This window comes from Delphinapterus leucas, chromosome 13 (assembly GCF_059928025.1).
Source record: "Delphinapterus leucas isolate spDelLeu-1000000601 "Yukka" chromosome 13, BTC_Dleu_Yukka2, whole genome shotgun sequence".
In the NCBI taxonomy this organism is placed as follows: domain Eukaryota; kingdom Metazoa; phylum Chordata; class Mammalia; order Artiodactyla; family Monodontidae; genus Delphinapterus; species Delphinapterus leucas.
In genome coordinates, this window is record NC_143141.1 from 72,367,086 (window position 1) to 72,391,829 (window position 24,744).

Below are 24,744 nucleotides of genomic sequence, written 5' to 3' on the forward strand. Positions count from 1 at the left end.
GCCAGCTGGCTCCAGAGCCCGCGGGGCCTCAACTCCTGACAAGCCAACTAGCCCAGGGCTCGGTTTCATCCACCCGAGGCTCCAGCCTGGAGAGAGCTCTGGAAGGGGTTGCTCCCCGGTGGCTGCCGGTGGCTGATCGGCCAGCAGCTGGAGTGGGCGAGGGTGCAGGCCACCAGTCCTGGGAGGCTGGGGTGACAGCAGGCGAGGCAAGGGGGTGCCCCAGAGGGCAGCCTGGGTCTCAGTGAGGGCGGAAAGCGGGGAGAGGGCTGGACTGGGCAACCCGCCGGCCCACGCAGGCTGAGAGCTGTGGTGCGGAGTTGCGGTGAGGCGTCCTCCCCCAACTTGTGTCTGCACTGAGTGCCAGGAGCGGGCACCGAGGCAGGCTAAGCAGCGTCAGGTCATCTGTAAAGCCCCCCTGTGTGTGTGTGTGGGTGCTTCGAGGTGGAATGCGTCTCTCCTCAGGGCAAGCTGGCCGTGTCAGTGACCCCTGCCCCAGATCTCGTGTCCCCAGGCATGACACCAGCCTTCGTTCAGCTGGGCTATAAAATGAACCCAAGGTAAAACCCCCTCCACGAACCTACTCCAACTTACGCACCCGAATGACTCGAAATCCCTTCAAAATTTCTCCTGGGGAGGTGGACGACATTGCCTTCCTCAAATGATTTTGTACTTCTCAGGGACTGCCATCAGAGCCCTGAGGCCTCCCTTTCGCTCTCTCTCTGCAGCGATGGCCTGTCCTAGTTCTCTGAAGGGTCAGAGGACCAAGAAGGGAATGGATGCAAAGGACCCAGAACAGGGCCTGGAATGTCACTCACGGTGCTCAAGAGGGCGGCCGTCACTATTAACACCCACCCATCACCTAATTTCTAGAGGCGCCTGGTACCCTCCTAGCTTCTACTCTTTCGGCACCTGCCCACACAGCCACAGGTCTCCGGGAGCTGGGAGTCCCACTCTGTGGCAGAAATGTGATCATGGAGTCGAAAGGGATGAATTTTTATGAGTGGCTCCTAAACCAGCTCAAAGGGCAGATTCCAAAGAGGACCTGGAAAGAGGAGACTTCTGTAGAGGGACTCTGCTCTCTGGGGGCTTCAAAGAAGGGGACGGTGGGCTCTGCTTTGGAGGAACAAGTGTCTGTCCCACGCTATCTGGCTCATTCCAAGATGGTACCAAGGCAGCTGGCCCAGAGCAGGGAGGGCCATGCTGGTCATTCCTGGGTTGCTTGTGGGGCTACTTTTCCTGCCATCATTAGTCATAATTTATCATGACCCCAAGCATGACCTTGCAGGCTTGTAAAGTGTGGCTCTGTGAAGGGGATCAGAGAATGAAGGAGCCAACATGGGAACCCTGGAGAAAGAAAACATGAGTTACGTTAGGAAATAACCTTTGGAGTTACTGCATATTTAACCTGGAGTCAGTCGTGGATCCTGCTGTCTTTGGTAATACCTTCCTTTGGTAATTTTCCCTAATGATCAGAACAACTATTTTCGTCTTGTTTTTCCCAGATGTTAGGCCATTATTTCAACCAAGTGTGTGTTGGACTTTAACCTGAGAATATGGCACTAGCTTTGAAGTCAGATTTTTTTTAAAACTGTGGGCTGGTCCTGGCTCGACCATCTGAAAATCAACTGGTATTTATGTATATTTAGACAGCCACATAGCTAGACCTATCCGCATCTACAAAGACTGCTTCAAAGTATCTTAGTTGGGGACACAGACACACAGAACTGCTGTGTGAAGCCTGGCCTTGGAACCAGCATCTGACCTTGGCCAGTCCCAACCACCCCAAGCCCCTCTCCTCCTGGGGAAAATAGCAAAAACAAGTATATGAATGTCTTATACAGGGCTCTGTATATAGTAGATGCTCAATAAATATCTCTTTATTTGGAGAAGCTGAGAAAAGGCAGTAGAAAGAAACAGAGAGACCTGAGTTCACTTCCTTTGTGCAATAAGGAAGGGGATGGAAAGGGAGAGATAGAGGGGAAGGGAGGGAAAGAAGATATGATGGATGAATAAGGAAATATACCCATTCCCTGTCCGTGGGTAAGTTATTTAACTTCTTTGAGGCTTAGCTTCTTTATCTATAAGGTGGGATAATAACACCTACCTCACTTAGCTGTTAGGATTAGAAAAGTAGCTAGTATGGAATGTCATTCATAGCTCACTAAGGGCAGGGATCACTGTCACCACCACTCAGTACCCTGCGTCTATCATATGTCTGGTCTACTCTCCTGACTTTTACTCTCCTAGCAGTGCCGTGAGCACCAAAGATGCATAAACATAAAGGTGATGTTTCTTCTCTTGTTTTCATTTTAAAAAGCACCAATGAATTAATCACGATGCCATTAACAGAACTCGATGTTACGTTACCATTAGATGCTGTTCTTAACATTCACGTTAAGAACTGTGGCATAGGCCAGTCCCCATGAACTGGGGCAGGTTCTGGGCTTGTTCTATTTATAGGCCCAAGCAAGAGGCAAACCGAATGTGGTCATTTCTCTGGCTAGGCTGTGACTCCAAAACAAGGGTCTGTAGCTGTCAGGAACTGAAACTGAGTCAGAAGCAAAAGTGGCTTGTGCGGCTCTAGATTTTCCCGCCTACGGGGAGGCGGGAGGCCGGACAAAGAAGCAGGTCACTGTGAGAGGCTGAGGACCTGCCGAGAGTTCAAGCAAGACGAGCGTGGGGCAGAGGTGGAGGGAACTCTCACGGATACACCTAACCCCTCGTTCGTTAAAAATCAAGATGACATCATTTTTGTTTTCCTAGTCACACAGACAGGGTCACTCTTCCAAAGGGGGCATGTTCATTGGCAGGACTTTTTAACAGGGGCATTCTGCCTTTTTAGGGAAAGGCCAAAGTCAACATCAGAAAATCCTTTTTCTGGTCTGCAATAATAACAGCCACTGTTTAGCAAACGTTTCTGTGTGCCAAGCGCTGTGCTTTATATACTTTTCTTATTTAATTCTCACAACCCTGGGAGGCAGATGGTATTTATTCCCATTGTACAGATGAGGAAAACAAAACTCAGTGAGATTAAGTAAAGATCCACACTGGAGCCCGCTCACCCCAACAGAGGCTCCCACCACTCGACTCTCCCTACTCTTCCCAAGCCTGCGTCCAGTGACCTCATGTTGGGAGCTTGGAATTGGTCACGGTGGGAGCATTTACACCGTGGAAATCGGCAAACAATACAAACCAGCCCCCTCCTTTTATTTCTCTTCTTTTTTAAACTGCTGAAGAACTGCTCATTAAATATTTACCAGCCACTAAGTGGGCAGAACCGGGATTCAAATACAAGTCTCTCTCCTCCTCAAGCCCACCCTCTTTCCAGTTCATCCCCAGGAGAAAACGAGCTCTCACGCTCTCTCTCTCTCTCTCTCTCTCTAACAAAGCACCATCTCCCTATTGTCAGTGGGTCCTCAGGAAACCGAGAGGCTGGGAGAAGGCTGAACACTGGCTGCCCTGGTCTCTTATGCCTCCTCCCCGGCCCCCCAGGAGATGCCCTGATGCAGCCACTCAGAACATCTGAGTCCTTTTCCTGGTCTGTGCTGAGCTAAAGATTCAACTGAAATTACAAGGGCCGAGTACGCTGGAGACAGGATTTACAAGGTAATAATAATGTGCTGTCGTATATGGCACTTTTGATCTTCAAAGCATTTTATAGCCATTTACTAATTAGCCCTGGGCCGCACTCACTCCGTGTGCAGGTACAATGCTCAGCGATGGGCTGAACTAGCAAGAAGTGTTTAAAAAACACACAGGCGACTGTCGCCCATTTACAAGTGCCGCTTGCTTCCGTTGCTGTTGTGGGTAGAGATAAAAATCTCAAAAACACTGGTTCTGAGTCCCTGGCATTTGAAATATGAAGTGGCTATTGTCACCTTCTGTTCTTTGGCTCCGCATAAGAAAATGAGCCCAAATCTTCCCCCTGTGCGAAGGGGGCTGAAAGTCTTTTTAAAAATCATATAATCTCCATGCTCACAAACCTACACATAGTACATCATCCTTTGCTGGGGAAGAAAGAAGTCTCCGTTTGTTTACTAGAGTCATGGACGAACGTGAGAAGCGGTACTGGATCTGGAGCTGGGAGCCCGGGCTGAGTCCTGACTCTGGCACTGACTGGCTGGTGATCATGGGTAACTCACTTAACCTCTCTGATCTTGCTTCCTCATCTGTGGAACAGGGGTGACCTTCCTCACTTGCTTACTTCACAGGTCTGCTGCAGAGATGTGCTGAGATAAAGTGCAGGACAGCACTTCTGGTTGGACTGGGCCTGCTTCCCAGACGCGCGGGCTATACCGTTGACAATCTGGCCAGCCTGAGCCATCTGGACCCCAAGAGACTGGCAGGGGCAGGAGGGCCACTCCCAGGTCACACTGCCCAATACTGACCGCTGTCACTGAGGACTGGCGATTTGAAATGCCAGGGGTCCAGGCCACGTGACCTCACCCCACCCCACAGCTGCCAACCACCCCCGGCTAGAACTGGAGCTGGAAACCCTTACTGGGGTAGGCAGCTGGCCAGGGTCAGAAGAGACTCCAGCATGGTTGCGACCACGTGCTCAACAGAATCACCTGGGGAGTTTTATCAAAATCCGGATGCCCAAGCCCCAGCTAATGATACATGATTCAGCGGGCCTGCAGCGGGACCCTGAGAAGCAGCTTTTTAGAAAGCTCGCCGGGTGGTTCTGACTACACGGAGAAGTGACTTACTCAGCGTCACACCGCTGGCTGACGGCAAAGCTACGGCGCCAACGCACGACACTGGACTGCTCTCTGTCGTGGGAATTCCCAAGGTTTCAAGGCAAAGTACTCAAGTGGTGAAAGATCCCAGAGTTGGGCAGCCCTTCGGCTGGAAGCCAAGCTGGGAGGTCTGTTCTACCTGTTCTCTCACCTCCTGAGAACATTCCTGGGTGCTGGAGAATACAGGATGGAGGGGTACCCTCACTGGCCCCCAAAAGGGCCCCGAGCTGGCTCCCTTTCAGGCTGACGCGGTGAAACTGAGCTCCACCAACCACAAGAGGAGCTGAGGGAAGAGTGAGAGGCTGGGTTCCACCTGTGCGGGCCCTACAGTGGGAGAGAGGCAGGTGGGCTGAAGTAAGAGCACAGGCCACTCAGCCTGCTGGTTTCTCTCGCCTCCGCGCCGAGGTCCCACTTCCCTGTGTCGAAAGCCCTCAGGGTGGAACGCCGCTAAACTAAACTAGACCTTGTCAAGCGGGCAAGTTGGCTGTGGCCAGCCTGGGTGTAAGTTGAGGGAAGTCGTGTGATGGCTCCCGACTCCCAGGTTTGCCCTAATTTGCTGGGAGAGTTTCTTTAGCTTGTGGGCCTTAGTTCTCGCCTCTGACACTGAAGGGAGTAGCAGGGGAGAGGGGTTGGGCGTGGAAACAAGGTGACTTCTGAAACCCCGCCTGGCTCTGATAATCCATACATTTAGGGAAGATGGAGCTTGCTCAGGGTACCTTCCCCCGCTCCGTTCCCGGACAGCTGTGGAGCTGGCAGGCCTGAGCCCAGGGATCGCCCACGGGACCCAACCTGTGTCTTCCAGGTATAATTCGCACAGTGCTTCGTCAGCCCAAACAACTCTCCCATCAGCCTCGGGAGGAGGGATGGAGAGAGGGATGGGTTCCTTGATGCATTCAGCAACCTTTAACGACCGCCTCCTGGGTCAGGATGGGCTTTGTACACGGCACACACACAGGGGCCTGGAGATGGATGGGGGAGCGGCGTTTGACGCTGGCTCCCAATTGTTCCCGAGCGCTGGCCTAGGGCCCAGCTGAAACCTTGCCAGTTGGTCAGACTCATTCAGGCAGCACCTTTCCAGTGAGGGACTGTCCAAATGGGAAAGGTTGGGTGTGAAACACACACGCACAAGGCGCTAGTTCCAGGGAGAAAGAAAAGAGCAAATGGGTGTTTTATCTGAAAACTTAAAAGAGGTCTCAGAGACAGAGGCTTTGGAATCAGGGTGTGTGCATTTATGATGTCTTACGTTCCCTGGAAAAGTAACAGCATCCTGATTTGTGACTTTATTTCTTCCAACTAAGAAGTATACTGAAGGAAACAAAGAGGGGGCAACCAGAGGCGGGGGGCTCTGGGACCCAGGTGCCCGCCAGCCAGCTCAAGTGTGGGTTCCAGTCGGGGTGCAAAGCTGCTGTGTGAGTGAAATGCTGCCGTGAAGACATTCCAATGGCTTCCAGGAAGCGGCCATATGTGCTGACACGCATGTGGACAGAGCAGTCTGGCTGGCCACCTCTCAAGACTGGTGTTTCCTAGAGCTTTCCATTGGCAAACGCTGCCTCCTGGAACTGAGGGACAAAGGTTTTGAAATAAGCCCTGGTGGGAAAGGGGGAGAAAAAAAATTGTGGTTAGCACAAACATCTTGAAAAAAAAAAAAAGTGCAACTCAGAGCTTTCAACCTAACTCGGAACAGTTGTTATTTATTGTTCATGCATCTTGGATTGGATTTTCCTTCCCTGCTGACGCAAAGCCCTCTGGATTTTTCCAAGGGAGGTCCATACAGTTCACTACCGTGCTATCTCTCATGGGTATTTAAAGGGCCTGTACCCAGACCTTCCTGGCTGCCAATTCCTATTAGACATCAGGACTCGGGTTCCGTCTGCCCTTCCCCAGGTCAAAGCCAAGGGTCCAAGCTACAAGCCAGAGAGTGATCAAGCCACAGTCGTTTTTGTGATCTGAAATATCAACAAGGTTGCACTTTTACTCGGTGGATCTCTGACTTCATATAGACAGAGAGGGTCTAATAAGAGGGATTTCTAAGTGATCCACGGCCTCCATTCGTTGGCAGACGTATTTGTAGTTCGATCTACTGGAAAGAAAGCCAGGCTGGGTATCAGGAGAACGTTCCCTGGTCAGCCACAGACTAGTGACAGGGTCTGGGGCAGACCGTTTGGCTTTTCCGCAACCAGGTTCGAATCTGGAGAAGCAGGCTCTCTGTCAAACGGCAGGAGAGGGGCACATGCCACACTGACTGTGCCAGGCACTGCCTTAGGTGCCAAGGGTTGTGAGATGACCCAGATGTGGCACCTACCATGCAGGTGATCTCAGTTTAGAGAAGGAGCAGACACATGAGAGATACCAACTGCAGTGGTGAGGGCATTTACGGCAATGCCATGAGGCACCAGCCTCGGGCAACCAGTGAAGGAGGCGGTGAAGTAGCCATTTTACAGGTGTTCGAGGCAAAAGACACAGCAGGAGCAGAGGCCTGGGGGCATGGGAGGGCTTGTCAGGAGCTGGGAACTAAACACTCTTCCGGAAGAGAAAGGGTGAGGTAGAAAGCAGAGGGAGAGGAAGCCGCAGAGGTTGCGGTGCGCACCGCGTGTGCCTGCCAGGCTTCCCTCCCGCACCCCTGATGCCCGTGAGATCAGAGCAGTCACACCGGACTTATCCAGAAGTGGCTCACCTGGACCTGTGACTTGAGCTAGGAAGGGCCACCAAGACACCTGTCATCATCAGTACCACAAAGGCCTCAGTGCCTCACACGTCTATGTTATTTAGGACATGGTTCTAATAAGCTTGGCGCTCCAGGCTCCCAGGAGGTCAGAAGCCCCACATTAGGAATTGGGGAGCTAACTTAAAGGCAGAGGGCAGACCTGCTGAAGCTGCGACAGGCAACAAGGCGAAGCCCGTCTGTGAGAAGAGAGCAGAGAACAGCTCAGCAGTCATGAAACTCAACAGGGTGGTTCACTGTCGGCGGTTCAGCGTCGGGCGAAGAGCCCCACACGACTCAGCAGCCCGGCGTCGCCACTAGGTCGCCGCTAAGAGCAGCCACTGATGACGCCTGCCTGATCCCCTCTCCTAATGCCAAGTCACCGGAAACCCTCTTTCAAATTTCCGTGCTTTGCTGAATTTTTTCAGTCCCAGTCTCTGCAGCCTCTCTGCCACATTCATGCGTGGGCCCCCGTGTCTGGAAGCTCTCTGTCCCTGGGACATTACACATCTAGACCTGCTCCGTCCCTCTTCCTCTCCCTCCCGCCTTCCCCACTCCCATAGAAATCGAGTTGGCTACTCCTTCCTGTCCTGCTCGCCACTCCCCTTGCATCCTCTCAGGCTCGAAACACCCTCAGCAGAGAATCTGCCCCTCCCCCCACCCCAAATCTGGGTCCCCAGCCCTTATTTATCTCCCAAACTTCCAGGCCCACATTTCCAACCACCTCCAGGACATTGTGACCTGGGCGTCTCTCTATAACTCAAGCCAGTGTGTTCCAAATGTGCTTTTTCATCAATATTACTCATTTGAAAGTGCTTCGGCCCCCTGGTACTTCTGTAACAGAACCCTCAGTTTCCACTTCTCCCTAAACCCCTGCGGTGAAGTCATCCTGAAGTTTCTTCCTCTTCCTCCCCTGTGTCCCAACACCTGGGCTCCCTCTCTTGTTACCTTTCACAAAACTGCTGTTTCTCCCCGGGACAAAAGGCTTACTTTGTGGGCTTCCCTGGTGGTGCAGTGGTTGAGAGTCCGCCTGCCGATGCAGGGGACACGGGTTCATGCCCCGGTCCGGGAAGATCCCACATGCCGCGGAGCGGCTGGGCCGGTGAGCCATGGCCGCTGGGCCTGCATGTCCGGAGCCTGTGCTCCGCAACGGGAGAGGCCACAACAGTGAGAGGCCCGTGTACCGCCAAAAAAAAAAAAAGGCTTACTTCGCTTTTCTGTTGCAACTAAATCAATTCTCTTTGAATGTGGGTCTCTGTCACTACCCCAACCGAGACCTTTCATCTGCCCAAACTCGCAGCCTGGCATGCCATGATTTTTACTATTTGCACTTTTCCTCGGTTACATTTTTGGGATCGTGCCTCCCCCGACCTTTGAGAAGCTAAGAAAGCTAAGGATCCTCTTCCAGAAAAACTGCAGGTAAGTCTCCTCACTGTGATGTCACATGCAGTTGGGGGATGCCGCAAGCCCCCTGAAGCCCACGCACGGTCCAGGATGCCGGCCTGCACTCCCGCCCCCCCCCAAGTGTGGCCACCTGCTCTTCCTCACACGTGCCATTTCCACCTCGGGGCTTTAGTCACGCTCAGGCCAAACGCCCTTGCAGCCATCAAGGCTTCCCTGGTCACCAGAAGGTCCTCTCCCTGCTTGCAGACGCTCTCTGTGCTTCTGCTGGGGCACGTGTCACGTGTGCACATGGCTTGCTGGCCGGGCTGCCCTGCCAGACCTGGAAAGCAGGGGGCATGTCCCCTTCTCTGTGACCCCACAGGCCTGCCCATACAGAGGGCCCAGTGTGGACTTCATGGCTGTAATTAAGGTAACTACCGACGGCCACCAGGTTTGCAAGAGCAGTTAAAGCACGTCCCTTGCACGCTGTAGAGGGAAGTGAGAGACAGCAACCCCACAATGCAGGCGAATGCAACGTTCAGCTTCTGAGGAAGAAAAGTATAAACTGTCATCCATTCTCAAACTTCAACCTATGCCGACGGTTAGTGAGAAGGATAAACACCTTCCTCCATCTGCATACTGACCCAGCCAGACCACCACCTGCTCTGAGACTGAGGACCTCAAACCCCTTGCCTCAAATCCCTCGCCCTTATGGGAAGGGGGACTGTGATGAGGCAGAAGGGGCCCCCGACCTAGGGTGAGGCTGGCCGGGCAAGAGAAGCCCTGAGCTTTGTTTCCCCACAGTGAGGAGGGGCAACAAGCCCACCCTGATGCGACGCACACGCAAAAGACGTGCGGGAAGGAACCTTGTCAGCTGGCTGCCGCCACTCGGACGTGAGGGCCATGCATTCCTTCCCCGTGTTTCGCCTGCTGCTATTTCCCCAGCGGTATCTGTGTTTGCTGGAGGGGAGCCTGGTGGCCCTTCTGCAGAGGGTCAGATGTTGACAGGCCGCTGCCCGTCTCTGCTGCATCTGCGTTACTGCCTGAAGGACACCGTGGAGTGTGACGTACCCCAGCACCACTGGGCAGGGTGGCGTCCCTGTCCCAAGTCACAGGGGAGGACACCAGGGGCACAGGCTGTTGGCTCCAAGATAGGTGCCCGATGAGGGAGCGGTGCTGGCTGCTGCTGGAACGGGCCCTGGGCACGGGGGCAGGGGCATCTCTCCCCCGCTCTCCCTCCTCAGGCCCGGCCTCACACTGGGCAAATCTCATCAGCTCAGTTTTTCCTTGGACACTTCTGGGGGAGGGGCCACACCAGTGCAAGCTCCTTAGACCGAAAGGTCTTGGCGAGAGGGAGCAAGCTTTGCAGCAAGCTCTCTCCTTCTTCAGAAAGTTCTGAAGTTTCCTGTTGTGTCCTGGGCTTCCCCTGCCAGGGCAAAGGGTGTGACGCCCGGGGGAAGCAGTGCGGAGAAGGGCTATTTAAAGGCATGATGCCACCAGCTGTTGTCATGAGTGCTTCTCAACGCGGATCCTCACCAAGTCAGCTCACGGAGGCGAGGAGGAAGGGGAGAATGACAACTGGCTCCCATCCATTTATAGGTTTTCTTTTGAAGTGCTGTTTTCATTTGTTTCAGTTTTTAATCAGAGAAGATGGAGAGCTGCCCAGAGTATATTGCCTGCCAATGGCACTAGTTGTCTGTCACCTTTTAAAAAACGCTTTCACCCAAAGACGAAGTGTATGGTAAGCTTTAAAAGTCTAAGTGTGTTACAGGGGGGTGGGGGGAAGGTCTTCTCACGTCCCCCCTTAACTGGCCAAAAGGGCCCTCAGGGAGGGAGGCCTTGAGTCAGTCAAGCTCCTCATTCTACTCCCACTGGAAGAGACATTATCTTTAGACCAAATTCGAGCTAAACATGCCTTAGGACAGCATAAGGCTCTGACCCTCTTCACTGATCTCAGTCCCTCTGCCCTGGGTTTTATTTAGTTTTTTGGCTGTGCTGTGTGGCATGCAGGACCTTAGTTCCCTGACCAGGGATTGAACCCATGCCCCCTGCTCTGGGAGCACAAAGTCTTAACCACTTGACCGCCAGGGAAGTCCCTTCACTCTGGGTTTTATAAGATCACAACTCCATCCAATCCCAGAGTCTCAGGCTAGCAGAATAAAACTTAAAGAACTGACCCCAGGCTGAGGCCAGGTAGGTTTTCCATGAATTGGAAGCAGGACTGGCTCCTGGCCTCAGCTCACAGGCGCAGCAGGGGCGGAGCAGACAGACCCCTGAGGCCAGGAATCAGGGTGCTAGGCTGCTCAGCAGGTCTAGTCTTCTGGGCCTTGGGTCCAGGAGCAAGTCTCTTCCCTTCTCTGGGCGCCAGTCCCTCATCTTCAAGGCAGGGAGCTGTGCCTGATGATCCAAGGCCTTGCGGGCTGGAGGCTGTGAGGGCAGGCAGTGTGGGCTCAAGGCCTGGCCCTGCCCTTTACTGGCTGTACCACCTGGGCAAGTGACTCACCGGTTTAGCTTTAATTTCTTCAACTATGAGAGGTGAGCCATGACGCCTACCTTAAAGTATAGTCCTCATGAGGATTAAATGAGACGTTCCATGTAAGCACTTAGCCTGGTACCTGGCAAACTAGTTGATCAATAGGTGTCAGCTGTTACCGTGGGGACCCAGCTGGGTCTGAGGGGGAGAGGCGGACAGCCAGGGCACGTGTGGCTGCAGAAGAGAAAACCCCTGTGTGGATGGAGAGGTCCTGTGGTCCTTGCTCCCGGTTCATCCTTTCCCCTGGGCCTTCTTGGATCATTTTTCACATATCGTATTGAGCTGGTAGCTGGAGGCACAGAGGTGGTCAGTCTCAGGATTGGACACCCAGCCAAAGTCGTTGGGACACTGCGCACCTCCTGAAATGCAGCCCGGAGCTGCTGGAGACGTGCGCGTGGTGCGAGCGGGAGGCACCCGCGCCCCGGCCGGCTTCTGCCTGAGCTCCTGCGTGTGCTCCCGTGCGTGGCTCTGGTCAAAAGCTTGGTCGGGGGGAGGTCGCAGCCGTGGACTACATGGATGTTCAAGAATCATGTGGCTCTGGCTACCCCAGATGGGGGTATTGAAGTGGGCCCAGTCCTCAGACAGACCTTTTTCTGTCCAGGTCAACAAGTACTATAAAGGGGAGGCAGTGGGGCAAGTGAAAAGGGCACTGTCCACACGGGCTCTAGTCCAGGCCCTGGCTCGTTGGGTCATCAGGAGCTGGGGCTGTTTCCTCACCTCTAACAGGAAGATGGATACTTGGCAATCTCTAAGTGCCACCCAGTACTGGTTCTGAGATACCCACGTGACCTTGAGCAAGCCACTTAACCTCTTTGTGTCTTGACTCTTCACCTGTTCAATGAAGGCACCAGCCTAGCCCAGGCCCCGATGCACCGTAGGTGATGGTGGTGAGGGGAGACGGTGGTCGCCTTAGCTGGGATGCTTTTTCACAAACATGGCAGAGCTCTGAGCAGATGTTCAGGGAACCACAGGCAGCTGGTGAGAGGGAAGGAAGGCCTGTTCCTCTCGGCCATGTCTGCCCTCCAACTGAGAGGAGGTCCAGAGTCAGGGAGCTCAAACTAAGTTGTCAGGGGAAACAATGCCTGGAAAATCCAATCATCTATGTGTTCTGGGGAAGGGGCTCTGGGGGCACTAAAGAGAGTGGTGACAGGGAGCTGTCAGGAAGATCCTCAGAGGCCTTGAGATGAGGGCAGTTAGGAAACTTTCTTCAACAAGTCTCATCAAAAGGGATTTTCCCCGCTGGAATTATAGGTCTTGATTTATTCAATGGACCTTTTCAAAAGAACAAAAATCCATGCAATCACCATCTGAACAATTGAATCAGTATGGCTTTAAGAAAATGAAAACAACAACAGAGAATAAAAAGCCCTAAGAGGTTGGAGACTCCGGGGAAAGAGGAAGGAAGCCCGTAAAGCAGATTAAAGATCGCACAGGTGGCACTCACAACACTGTCGCGTGGGGCAGGAGTCAAGGTCCCATTTCGCAGGTGAGAAAACAGACGCTGAGCGAGTTTAGCTAAGATACACCCTGAGCGCAGTGCCACCGGTGCTCGTCTTGCTGCGGGAGCGCCACTTCAAGGAGGAGGCCCTGTGATCTTGCCGCCTTCAGCCTCATAGACTTGGGGCCTTGTACTTGGCAGGAGCCTAAGCAATTGCTCTCTTCCCAAACTGGGCTCAGTAGCCTCTTTCTGGAATTCCCAAATGCTTTCCTCTGGGCAACCGTCAGATGAGCCTTACGACGCTTGCTGAGTCAGGCCAGGGCGGCGGTGGATAGCGCGGGGTGCGAGGAGAGGTTCGGGGACGCGAACCTCCTCGTCAGGAAATCAAGGACACACAAATCAAGTCAGAATTCATTTCTGCAAATAGAGGCAAGTTCCCAAACATCTAAGGCTCCTTTCTTTTTCCAATTTTCTTCTGCAGCTGTGACTTCAACTGCCACATGTTTTTAATCAGTCATAAGCAAGACGACTGTGGTCTGAAATCAAAGCAGTGCCGTAAACAGTGTAAGACAAGTCCCGCTAATCTCCTTGTGGTCTTGCCTTGTCCTCATTGTCCCGAACGGCCACTGTAAATACTGACTCACTTGGGGTTACTGTCCCCGTGGCAAAGGGGTCATCCTTATAATAGAATCTCTATAGAGAGACCCGGGTCTGCCTCAATGCCTGTCACCCCAAACCCTCCAAAGGCCACTGTGAAGACGGCCCATCCAACTCTGGGCGCCTTGGTAAGCAAGTGCCCGGCACGATGGGAGCTTATTTTGTAGCTGTGCCCTGAGCGATGTCAGCCTGGCTGCTGGTATGGGCTTTAGGAACAAACAAGTCGTTGTAACTGGTTCATGTACATGGTCTCCCTAAACGTGCCAACCCTTGAGCAGGCCTCGTTCATTTTTAGGGGGTCCAAGATCGCAAAACAAGGAAACTAACACACTTGAGATGCGAAGGCTTGATATCATACCGAGAACACGGTATCACACGCTCACAGCTTCGGGCAGAGGCCCTCGCCCTCGACTGGAATCAATCTCCCCTCTGCTGGGTTCCATGGCACAGTGGCCTCCAACCTCAGGCCCAGCCATGGTCTGCCTTGAGTTTGAGATGTTAGACTGGTGTCTAGGCTCTGTCTTACACAGCTCGGGCTCCTCACCCGTGAGAAGGCTGAGACCGTAGTCTCAGTATGTGTTGAATTAAATAAAATGCTGTTTTAGGAGGACTTCAACAAACAATCAACTGGGATCCATTTCTAGACATCAAAGTATTGGGATGAAATCTGGCTCCTTCTAAATCACAGGGTATTTGTCAATGCGCACTGAAATGATCACAATTACCTAGTGGTTCTTTCTCCTTCTGAGACTCTCCGAGGAGGCCTCCCAGAGCCGGTCCAGTTCCTCTGGGGCTTGAGCAGCGCGCAGCCAGCTTCTGCAACTGCAGGGCCAGGCCTTGCTCAGGGCTCGGGGTGGGGGGCTGTAGTCGCCTCTGCTCCCCGGGCGCCCCCTGCTGCAGTGTCTGAGGGGAGGAGGCCACGTGGGCCAACTGGCCAAATGAGAGGGAGGGGCAGGGCAGTCCTCGTGGGCTCCCCCAGCCGCAGGGCTGCCTTCCTCCCCTGGGCTCCCAGCTCTGTCTGCAAGCGTCTGTCACAGTCCAGCCATCCTCCGACGTCCCACTAGAGGCTCCTTCATGGCAAGCCCCGCTGCTCATATTCAGACATCTCTGCAGCCCAGCTGCAAGTCTAGAGCCCAACACACAGCAATTCAACAAACATTTCTCAAACGACTGTGAAAGCTTGGCTTATTTAAAGATGTACTTTAGAATTATAAAATTTTACAACAGAAAGAAACCTTAGCGGCCATATAGTCCGATCATTACAGGGAAGGGAAAACTAAGGGCTGGCCTAGCTCTTCTCTGGAAGCCCCTTGGGGGCAGAATTTGGTGGTGGTTTACCCTTAGTGCCCCATGGTGCTCACCTTCCTTAGGGCCTGACAGCAGGAATGAATGAATGAATGCATGGCTGTCCCAAGGGGTTGCCCTAAGGCCCCGGAGCTAGTAGGCAGAATCTGAGCCCACCCTCCCTATCTCCTTACTCTCAGGCTGATGCTCTTTCCATCGTGAACCTGCTTGATGAGAAGCTGGGAGGAGGGGGCAGCAGCGTGGCCACTGAGAAAGGCCGGCCCCCCTCTCCCCGGGGGGGGTGTCAGCTGAGATGATGCAGTGCACCTGGCTGGGCCAAGGCTAGGGAAGAGAGTGGGTAGGTGGGGCTAAGGAATATGGCGCTGCCTGAGGCCTGGGACCCCAGAGCAGAGCCACCACCCTTTGTCCACCTTGTCTCACCATCTGCGCCTGCCTGGTGTGCCTCGGATGGCAGGTGCCTTGGCAACGGGCATCTCATGTTCTCTGCTGGCTCTGCCCAGGGCCACACAGGTGGGAGCTCAGCCCTGGCGGTGCTGGTGGCCATGCAGATGCCTGTGGAGGGTGTGGAGGGTGCTGGGATCTCCTACTCACGCAGCTCACCTGCGCTGGACTGCTGGGGAGAAGCCGCCGCCTGTCTGATGGCGGTGAGTCACCGTCAAAATCACAGATTACCCTCCTCCCCTTAATCAGCAACAGGGGAAAAACCAAAGGATGGCCCTCAAAGAGGAAGTGCTCGGGGTCCCAGGCGAGCTGACCATGCGTAGTGCGGGGCCTGGTCATGCCCCAGCGGGGATGGTGCCTCCAGGCTTCCGCTCAGCATCGCCAGGCATCGGCCTGCAAAGGACAGTGCCGGACCCCCAAAGGGCTTCGAGAACGCTTAGGAGATCAACTCTTTGGAGCACGAAACAATCTTCTTCCCCCCAGAGAGTCTCTCTGGGGCTTTTAAGTAATGCTTGCCTGGTTGTAAACTGGGTTTCTCCCAACAGACTCTCAGCATCTAGAGGCCGAAGCTCTGTCTCCCGGCGCGGCTCAGGCCCCTGCCTGCTGCCTTTTGAGTGCACCCCCTGGTCACGCCCACACTCTGGGTGTTCGCCCTCCTAGCTGGGTGCTCACAGATACTCCCGAAGATCTGGGGGAGGGGCAGCAAGGACGGCCATGGTCCCTCTTCAGTCTAATCCCCCCGCCCAGCAGCTGAAATGATATTCCCAGACGCCTGGCTGTCTGGGCTTACAGATGGAAAAGCAGCAATTCCCAAAGAAGAAACTACTGGATGGGAGAGGACATCCGCAGCCTACCCTCCCTGCTGGGGTGCAATGGCCTTAATGGGAACTTCAGGTGAGCTCCTGGGCTGGGAGTGTGGGCAAGTTCCACAGCAGGCTGGCAGGAGGCAGAACTTCTGCAGGTGGAGGGCCCTACGGGTCCTCTCAACCATGCTGAGGTTCATGGCAAAGATGGGGAGGGGCGCAGAAGCAGAGCTCACTTGCCCTGCAGGCCCGCAGGGCTCATTCCACCCTGCACGAGCACAGGGCCCGGCACGTGCTGGCAACAGCTAGCTGTGTGGCCGTGTGCCAGTTACAAAGAGGGAGGGAGGGGGGAAAGGCCTGGAAGGAAAGGAAGGACATACATACAATGTGGATAAATGATATCCACACATGGTATGAAACAGGCTTGTTCAAACGATAGGTGTAAGCCATTAGCGGGTTGTGAAATCAACCTAGTGGGTCCTGACCAGCATTAAAATAAAATGAAATCAAAATCAGAGTACATCACATGTGGCAAGTAGAAATTTTTGTGTGTGAAACTTTTGTGGATGTAAAATAAATGTCTTCCTGTGGATTGTGGTAAAAAAGTCTGGAAGCCAGGAGTATAAAGGAAGGGAGGTGCCTACTACATGCTAGACTTCACGCTATTTGTTTTCATCTATACTATTTTACGTTTACTCCTCCTAATGGGACTACTACCACGCAGGTATTAGTATAGGTTCCCCCCACCATCTGAAAGTAGAGCATTCCTATGAAACCTTTCGAAATGGCACAAAGCGAAGAAGCAATTAACTTAGGACACATCTTGCTAACGGATGCAAAAATAAAATGAGACAAAGCAAGATGCTCGCAGACACAGTTCAAAGCTATGGTGGCCTGATGCTGAGATTCCGAGTGTGGTTCCTGGGGAAGAGCTTGGCGGCGCCACTCTGGCTGCTTGGGGTGCGCTCTGCCTCTACAAGGGTTTGCCACAAAACAAACGCTGAATGCTATTTTTGCTTTTTGCCTTTTTTGATAAAAGTGAAAATCCTCTTTGGATGTCTTTTAGTTACTGAAAACAGGTACTAATGTAGGTCTTTTGTAAAAGCAAAGTGGGGCTTCCCTGGTGGTGCAGTGGTTGAGAGTCCGCCTGCCGATGCAGGGGACGCAGGTTCGTGCTCCGGTCCGGGAGGATCCCACGTGCCGCGGAGCGGCTGGGCCCGTGAGCCATGGCCGCTGAGCCTGCGTGTCTGGAGCCTGTGCTCCGGAACGGGAGAGGCCACAACAGTGAGAGGCCCGCGTACCGCAAAAAAGAAAAAGCAAAGTGGCATAAAGCGAGCTTTCAAAAAGTGGGGGACACCTATATCTTTATTTTTGCCAATGAGAAATCTACAATTCAGAGATGCAAAGTAACTTTTCTAAGATCACACAGCTAATAGGTGGCAATGCTGTTTATGATTCCAGAGCTGCTTGACTCCAAAGAGCACATTCTTTCCACAACGCCATGATTTCCAGTGGAAAAGGCGCTGGCAGCTGAGTGCAGAGACCAGGCCTCCCCCTCGGGATCCGCTGTGTGACACTGAATCATTCCTCCGTTTCCTCATTCACACAACGAAGGCATGGGAGCGGTGATTTCTACATTTCTTTGATTTGGTGATCCTCCCCCTCCCAAACATCATTTTAGGCATATCTCATTCTCCTTCATTAAAACTCTGTAAAATTGGACTTCCCTGGTGGTGCATTGTTTAAGAATCCGCCTGCCAATGCAGGAGACATGGGTTCGAGCCCTGGTTCCGTAAGATCCCACATGCTGCAGAGCAACTAAGCCCGTGTGCCACAACTACTGAGCCTGCGCTCTAGAGCCACGAGCCACAACTACTGAAGCCCGCTCGCCTAGAGCCCGTGCTCTGCAACAAGAGAAGCCACCGCAATGAGAAGCCTGCGCACCACAAAGAAGAGTAGCCCCTGCTCGCCACAACTAGAGAAAGCCCGTGCAGAGCAATGGAGACTCAACGCAGCCAAAAATAAAAATAAATTAATTTAAAGAAGAAAGGTGCTTATGTTTTTAAAAAACAAAAACAAAAAAACTCCATAAAACTGGAATTGCCAATGGCCCAGTAATGAATGTTGAGGGCTCCTTACTGCCAACTCCCATTACACCTACGTTTGTTCTTACAAACCCCCCTAAATGGCCCTCTTGTAGGTCTGTGTGTCCAGAGGTGGTGACTGGTATCTTTAGCTCTCATTTAGGGACCTGCATTGGGTGACTTTTCAGTAGAATTATGACTGTGATAACAAGGGATGAAAGCGATGAACTTGACCTCCCTCTCACTTGTCCACCTGGTTTCTGGAAGTATTAATGCACCCTACAGAAGAACAAGGCCTGGTCTGAATGTCCGGGAGAAGGAAAAGAAGGGCACATGCAATTCACACAAGTGCACATGGGAGGCACCATAAATGTTCTCTAAATAACGAGCCCCAGAAGAGCAAAGGATACCCGGAAGGTTCCTTTAACAGTAAAGTCATCTGTCATCTTAAAACTCTCCAGGGTTGTTGAGAAGTACCACGCCTGTGAAGTACTATAAAATGGGAGGCATTATTACCCTGACATAATCAAGCTTGAGTTGTGATCCTGGCTCTGCTTCTCACCTGCTTTGTGACCTTGGATGAGCCACTTTACCTCTCTGTACCCCAAATGCCTCATCTGTAAAGTGAGGGGATGGCTTCTGAGCTTACTTCCAGGTCTAACATACAGTCATCCCCTGGTATTCGCAGGAGACTGGTTCCAGGACCCTCGCGGATACCAAAATTCAAGGATGCTCAGGCTTCCCTGGTGGCGTAGTGCTTGAGAGTCCGCCTGCCGATGCAGGGGACGCGGGTTCGTGCCCTGGTCCGGGAAGATCCCACATGCCGCGGAGCGGCTGGGCCCGTGAGCCATGGCCGCTGAGCCTGTGCGTCCGGAGCCTGTGCTCTGTAACGGAAGAGGCCACAACAGTGAGAGGCCCACGTACCGCAAAAAAAAAAAAAAAAAAAAAGTATGCTCAAGTCCCTTATATAAAATGGCATAGTAGGGCTTCCCTGGTGGCGCAGTGGCTAAGAATCCGCCTGTCAATGCAAGGGACACGGGTTCGAGCCCTGGTCCAGGAAGATCCCACATGTCACGGGGCAACTAAACCTGTGCTGAACCTGCGCTCTAGAGCCTGCCAGCCACAACTACTGAGCCTGTGCTCTATAGCCCGCAAGCCACAACTACTGAGCCCGCGTGCCACGACTACTGAGCCCACGTACCACAACTACTGAAGCCCGTGCGCCTAGAGCCCGTGCTCCACAACAAAGATAAGCCACTGCAATGAGAAGCCCCCGCACCGCAATGAAGAATAGCGCCCTCTCGCCGCAACTAGAGAAAGCCCCTGCATGGCAACGAAGACCCAACGCAGCCAAAAATAAATAAATAAAATAAATAAATTCATGTTAAAAAGAAATGGCATAGTAGTTGGCCCTCCATATCTTTGGATTCTGCAGCCTTGGATTCAAACAACTCTGGTTTTTGATCCTCCGTTGGTTGAATCCGTGGATATGGAACATGCAGATACGGAGATCCGACTGTACTTGCATATGACCTATGCACATCTCCCGTATACTTTAAATCATCTCTAGATTACTTAAATACCTAATACAATGAAAATACTATGTAAATAGTTGTAAATACAATGTAAATGCTCTGTACATAGCTGCTGTGTTTGGCAAATTCAAACTTTGCTTTTTGGAACATTTTTCTTTGAATATTTTTTTTTCTTTGAATATTTTTGAAGTATTGTCCTGATGTGGAACTCACGAGACATGGAGAGCCGACTGTACCATTATCCATTATTAATATTATTGCTTTGGGATCAATTTAACCACTTTAGCCAGAGACAGTTTCTTTAGTGGAAGCAGCAATTTAATAAATGACCTCTCCCTGTACTTTGCTAAAGGGGTTCCCTCCTTAATAAGCACCATTAAAGGCATGGCAAGAGGTTTCTATCTATCTCCCTTTTGTCTCTGGGTCTGACTTAGGACCCCAAGTATGGAGGCCAGCATCCATCCTTCAGACCAGCAGACAACCAGACATTCACTCGTTCATGCCGACCGAGCTCCTGAGCTAGACAGGGGCTGGTTTCTGCAGGGGGCAAGGGATGAATCCGAGTAAGGCCTGGCCCTCAGGGGACACACAGGCCCTGGACTCCCAGGCAGACTGCTGCCTGCTCAACCTGGGTGGGAGTTGGATGGCTTCACTTCACAGTCGGGGGCCAAGCCCTCCTCCGCTGCCTCCTTCTTCCTGCTATTGCTCTGGAACAACCAGAACAAACTTTCTGCCTGGAGTTGGCTTTCGTTTCTGCTCAGAGCTCTGCCAGGCCATTAGCCAGTAGGCCAGACGTCTAGCACTTTTAATGACAATAATAATAATTTGCATTTATACAAGGTCTTTCATCAGGGAATCTTAAAGTGTTTTACAAACAATAATTAATTCTCCTTGGCAATTCTGGGGGCCAGCTATGTAGGAGTCCCTTTGCTTTGCAGGTAAAGGGTACTTTCCTGAACCATGCAACATTTTGGGGGCCTCCCTATCTAGCCAAAACCTACCCACACTCAAGGCCTGGCATAAGCCTCAGGCCCTCCGCAGAGCCTGCAGCACCTGTAAGAGTTATAATGTTTTTCCTTCTCCTGAGCTGGAATTTGTCCCCTGGGAGCCCCCACCCATGGGGCCTCCTTTTGCCTTCTGTAACAAAACAATCCTACCTAAACTGCCTGGGGTTGCTGGTTGGCGTCCCTTACATACACGTTGTCTACCTCTGCGGTCACCCTTGGGCGGAGCTTTGTGGCTCAGTCTCGCTGAGGTTCAGTGAAGCTTTGTGAACTGAATGGTGGGAGCAGCTGAGGCCTCCACCGTGTGCTCTTAGCTCCAGGGCCAGGCTGACTTCCTGGGCAGGAGTTCCCCGGGTGTTACTGGCTCTGGAGCCGTGGGTCTGCCCATCTTTAAATGCAGCTCTTTAGATGTTTCCCCCTCTGTGTAGACACAGGAGGCTTCCTGCATTCATTTCTGGGGGCCGCACTTCAGTGACCCAGAAACACCCTAAATTTCTGTTGAGTGGCTGAATGACAATGAATGGATACCCTTCTTTCCTAAGTCGATAATCTTAAGTCTAGGCGGTAACTGTCGATCGCTAAGGACTGGCTTTTGGAGACCAAGCCAGACAACAACCTCTTTAGTGCTTCTTTTTTCTTGAAAAAATTTTTTTAATCCTTTATCAGAATAAATACTTGGTGCTACACTTGAGAAAAGGATTCATTGATTGCTGAGCTGGAAACCCACACAAGGACAGGAGCTCCATGCCCCTCCTCCTCCCCCAGGGGTTAGAGACAAGGGAGGACTCAGCACTGGGCGGCAGGGGGGCGGGGGGCAGAGGGGCGAATGGAATCCTTTGCTAAGTTGATTTCAAAAAGCTAGACCTTCTGGGGAAACCAACAAATCCCTTGAGTGGCTTCTGGGTCCTTGCTGGTAGCTTTATGCCTGAAAAGACACCGGCCCTCCCTCGGCCAAGAGTACATTGTTTGGGTGAGATTTTTCTCACAGCGGCTTGCCATGGAAGGAATTCCGAGCATGCATCAAAGGCCCTTGTTCTCCTAAAACCTGCGCCCTGTGAACATGAGGTTTGGCTTGTGGTGACAGAGCCTCGTTTTGCTCTGACTTCACATGATTCCCACTTGCTGGCCTAGAATCAGGGGTGATCATTCTTGGCTTGGATTTGGCCTGGCTTATTGACCTGGGGGAGGTTTGGGGGGAGAAAAGTGGGCTAGAGAGGAAATCTGCTATTACCCTCCCCGAGTCTCCATGTATTTCTCTCTGATGGGCCCAAAGGACCCGTGCGGTGGTTGTCAGGCAACAGTGCCAGGCACACGGTAGGAACTCAAACCAGAGTAGCTTCCTTTCCTCCCAACCTCCCCTCCCACCACCTAGCACTTTAATTTAACACACATTTAGAGAATAGCTCCTGTTTACAGGAGGGCCTGGAGTACCAGGGACACTGCCTGAAAGTACCTGCACCTAGTAGGCATTTATTAGTTGTTGGATAAGAAAATGAACTAACTTGGTCCTTGGTATTTTACAGTTTATAATATGCTTTTAAAAATAACCTCATTTTGAAAAGGGAACCCTCCTGCACTGTTGGTGGGAATGTAAATTGATACAACCACTATGGAGAACAGTCTGCAGGTTCCTTAGAAAACTAAAAACAGAGCTACCATACAACCCAGCAATCCCACTACTGGGCATATACCCTAAGAAAACCATAATTCAAAAAGACACATGCACCCCAATGTTCATTGCAGCTCTATTTACAATAGCCAGGACATGGAAGCAACCTAAGTGTCCATCGACAGATGAATGGATAAAGAAGATGTGGCACATATATACAATGGAATATTACTCAGCCATAAAAAGAAACAAAATTGAGTTATTTGTACTGAGGTGGATGGACCTAGAGTCTGTCATACAGAGTGAAGTTAAGACAGAAAGAGAAAAACAAATACCGTATGTTAACACATATATATATGGAATCTAAAAAAAAAAAAGGTTCTGAAGAACCTAGGGGCAGGACAGGAATAAAGACACAGACATAGAGAATGGACTTGAGGACACACAGAGGGGGAAGGGTAACCTGGGACGAAATGAGAGAGTGGCATGGACATATATACACTGCCAAATGTAAAACAGGTAGCTAGTGGGAAGCAGCCACATAGCACAGGGAGATCAGCTCGGTGCTTTGTGACCGCCTAGAGGGGTGGGATAGGGAGGATGGAAGGGAGACACAAGAGGGAGGGGATATGGGGATATATGTATACGTATAGCTGATTCACTTTGTTATAAAGCAGAAACTAACACACCATTGTAAAGCAATTATACTCCAATAAAGATGTTAAAAAAAAAAAACCCAACTTCATTTTAATGCAAGCAACAGTCATGTGTGAAATAGATAGCATTACTCTACTTCCACTGTACACATGAAGAAACAGGCTTGGAGAGAGCAGGTAACCTACCCAAGGTCAGGTGCGTGGTAAAGGCAGAGTGGGGTTCAGATATGAGCCAGTGCCCTGCAACAGCACACTGCCAGCCCCGGAGGGCCTTCTCTGGCCACAGGCTTGGAGCAGGAAAGGCATGGCTCTGGTGCACCTACGTTCCACTAGAAGGGTCCTTCTGAGCACTGCTCCCCACCCCATATCTGGCCATAACCTCGGCAGCTAAAGGTGTGGGGCATCATCATGCATCTGGTGACTTGGAACAGTAAAATGTTTAAACTGGGAACATTTGCTAACTGGGAGATTTCTTTCTCTTAGGCCCTGGGGCTCTGGTCCGAAACTAGTGTACAGGGCTATTCCCCAATGTCAACTTCATGGGCTCCCACCACCCTTCCCTACGGGCTGCAGCCACACTGATGCCCACACTCCACCCACTCTCCTCCCGGTCGCATCTTTCTAGGGCACAGAGAGAAGTGCTCTAGTCCACAGGACTCTAACTGTTTCTTAGCACAGCGCTCTGCACGGTTAAGGGGCTCAGAACAGTGACAAACTACATTCCTTCTTATTCCCAGGAGCCTTTTAAGGTCCAAGAAAGGGAACAGGAAGTAGATACTGAATCCTCAGCTACTCGGGGCTCCCAGCCTCTTTTTCTTCCTAATCCTCTGGCCTCTGGACTGCTGGGAACCGCTGATAGATGCAGAATGAAAAGGGTAGGTTAGGAATCTTTCAAAATTTGCCCACATGGCCGGCCGGCCCCAGTACAATTTCCAGTGTGAGTTGAGAGGTGGAAACCAGATCTGACCACAAAGCTGTCTCACCCACGGAGAGTTCATAACAGCCTTCTCAAAACCATGCTGACAACACGCCCTGCAGAGGAGGGTGTCCTGGCGGAATGTCGTCACCACGCACACTGGGCAACGTGTAACCCAGCGCCTGGGGAGTGAGGTCCGTCCCCACCATCGTGAGCTCGTCTGCTCTGGCCCTCTTAGCACATTTCTTTGTGCTGCTAGCATATTACCTCTGAGATCTAACTGTGGAAAATTATGTGCATTCCTTAAGCGGAGCCAGTTTTAGGTCAGAAGTTGGCAAAGAAGAGCCAGGACTTGGGCTCTCCAAAATAAGCACCTCAACGAGATCAGGGCCCTTGGTGCAGCTGGGGGAGGACCATGTCTTGGTGCTCCCAGCCCCGGGGCTCTGAGCCACCCTGCACTGTGGCACTGCTGAGGGGATGGGTATTACTGGGCGTGTGGGGGACCAGCCCAGGCTGCTGTGGTCTCAAAAACCAAGGCCAAGGAGAGTTAACCTGTTGTTGGTCAGCAAGACCCTGCGAGGGGAGCCCCCCGCTAGACTTCTAAGATGCCAGGTAGCAGGAGTGGCTGCTCCACTGGGGAGGGCAGCATCTGCTCCGCGCCAAGGAGTCTGGCCAAACGAGCAAGTGGGGGCTGAAACCCAGTCCCTGCCCATTTACTTAACTGTGTGCTCGCCCAGGGCTAGATGCCTAGAGAAAGGGGGAGGTTTCTCTTACCCAAAGCTATTAGCCAAGTCTGCACCAAAAAGGGGCACCTTTTTCTAGTCTGCACAAAAGTTCTTCATAGGCCAGGGTGGCCTTGACTGGAGGACCATGCAGTTCTGTGCTTTGGATCCCCTATTATGCCCTGGGAACGTGGGTATGGGATGCATGTCACTGGGAT

At 52.2% G+C, this 24,744-nt stretch overlaps 1 protein-coding gene and 1 pseudogene across 7 annotated transcripts in view; one reads left to right on the forward strand and one right to left on the reverse strand.

Annotated features, from left to right (window-relative positions):
- Window positions 1-6,004: 6,004 nt before the first annotated feature.
- Window positions 6,005-24,744, reverse strand: part of BABAM2 (BRISC and BRCA1 A complex member 2) — a 462,266-nt gene continuing 443,526 nt past the window's right edge. For all 7 annotated transcript variants that reach the window (XM_022574181.2, XM_089923326.1, XM_089923328.1 and 4 more), the window contains one exon: window positions 6,005-6,326. In XM_022574181.2, the coding sequence (XP_022429889.1) occupies window positions 6,263-6,326 (64 nt within the window). In that variant the 3' untranslated portion in view covers window positions 6,005-6,262. The remainder of the gene's footprint in view (window positions 6,327-24,744) is intronic.
- On the forward strand, window positions 9,727-15,637 carry LOC149747789 (uncharacterized; annotated as a pseudogene).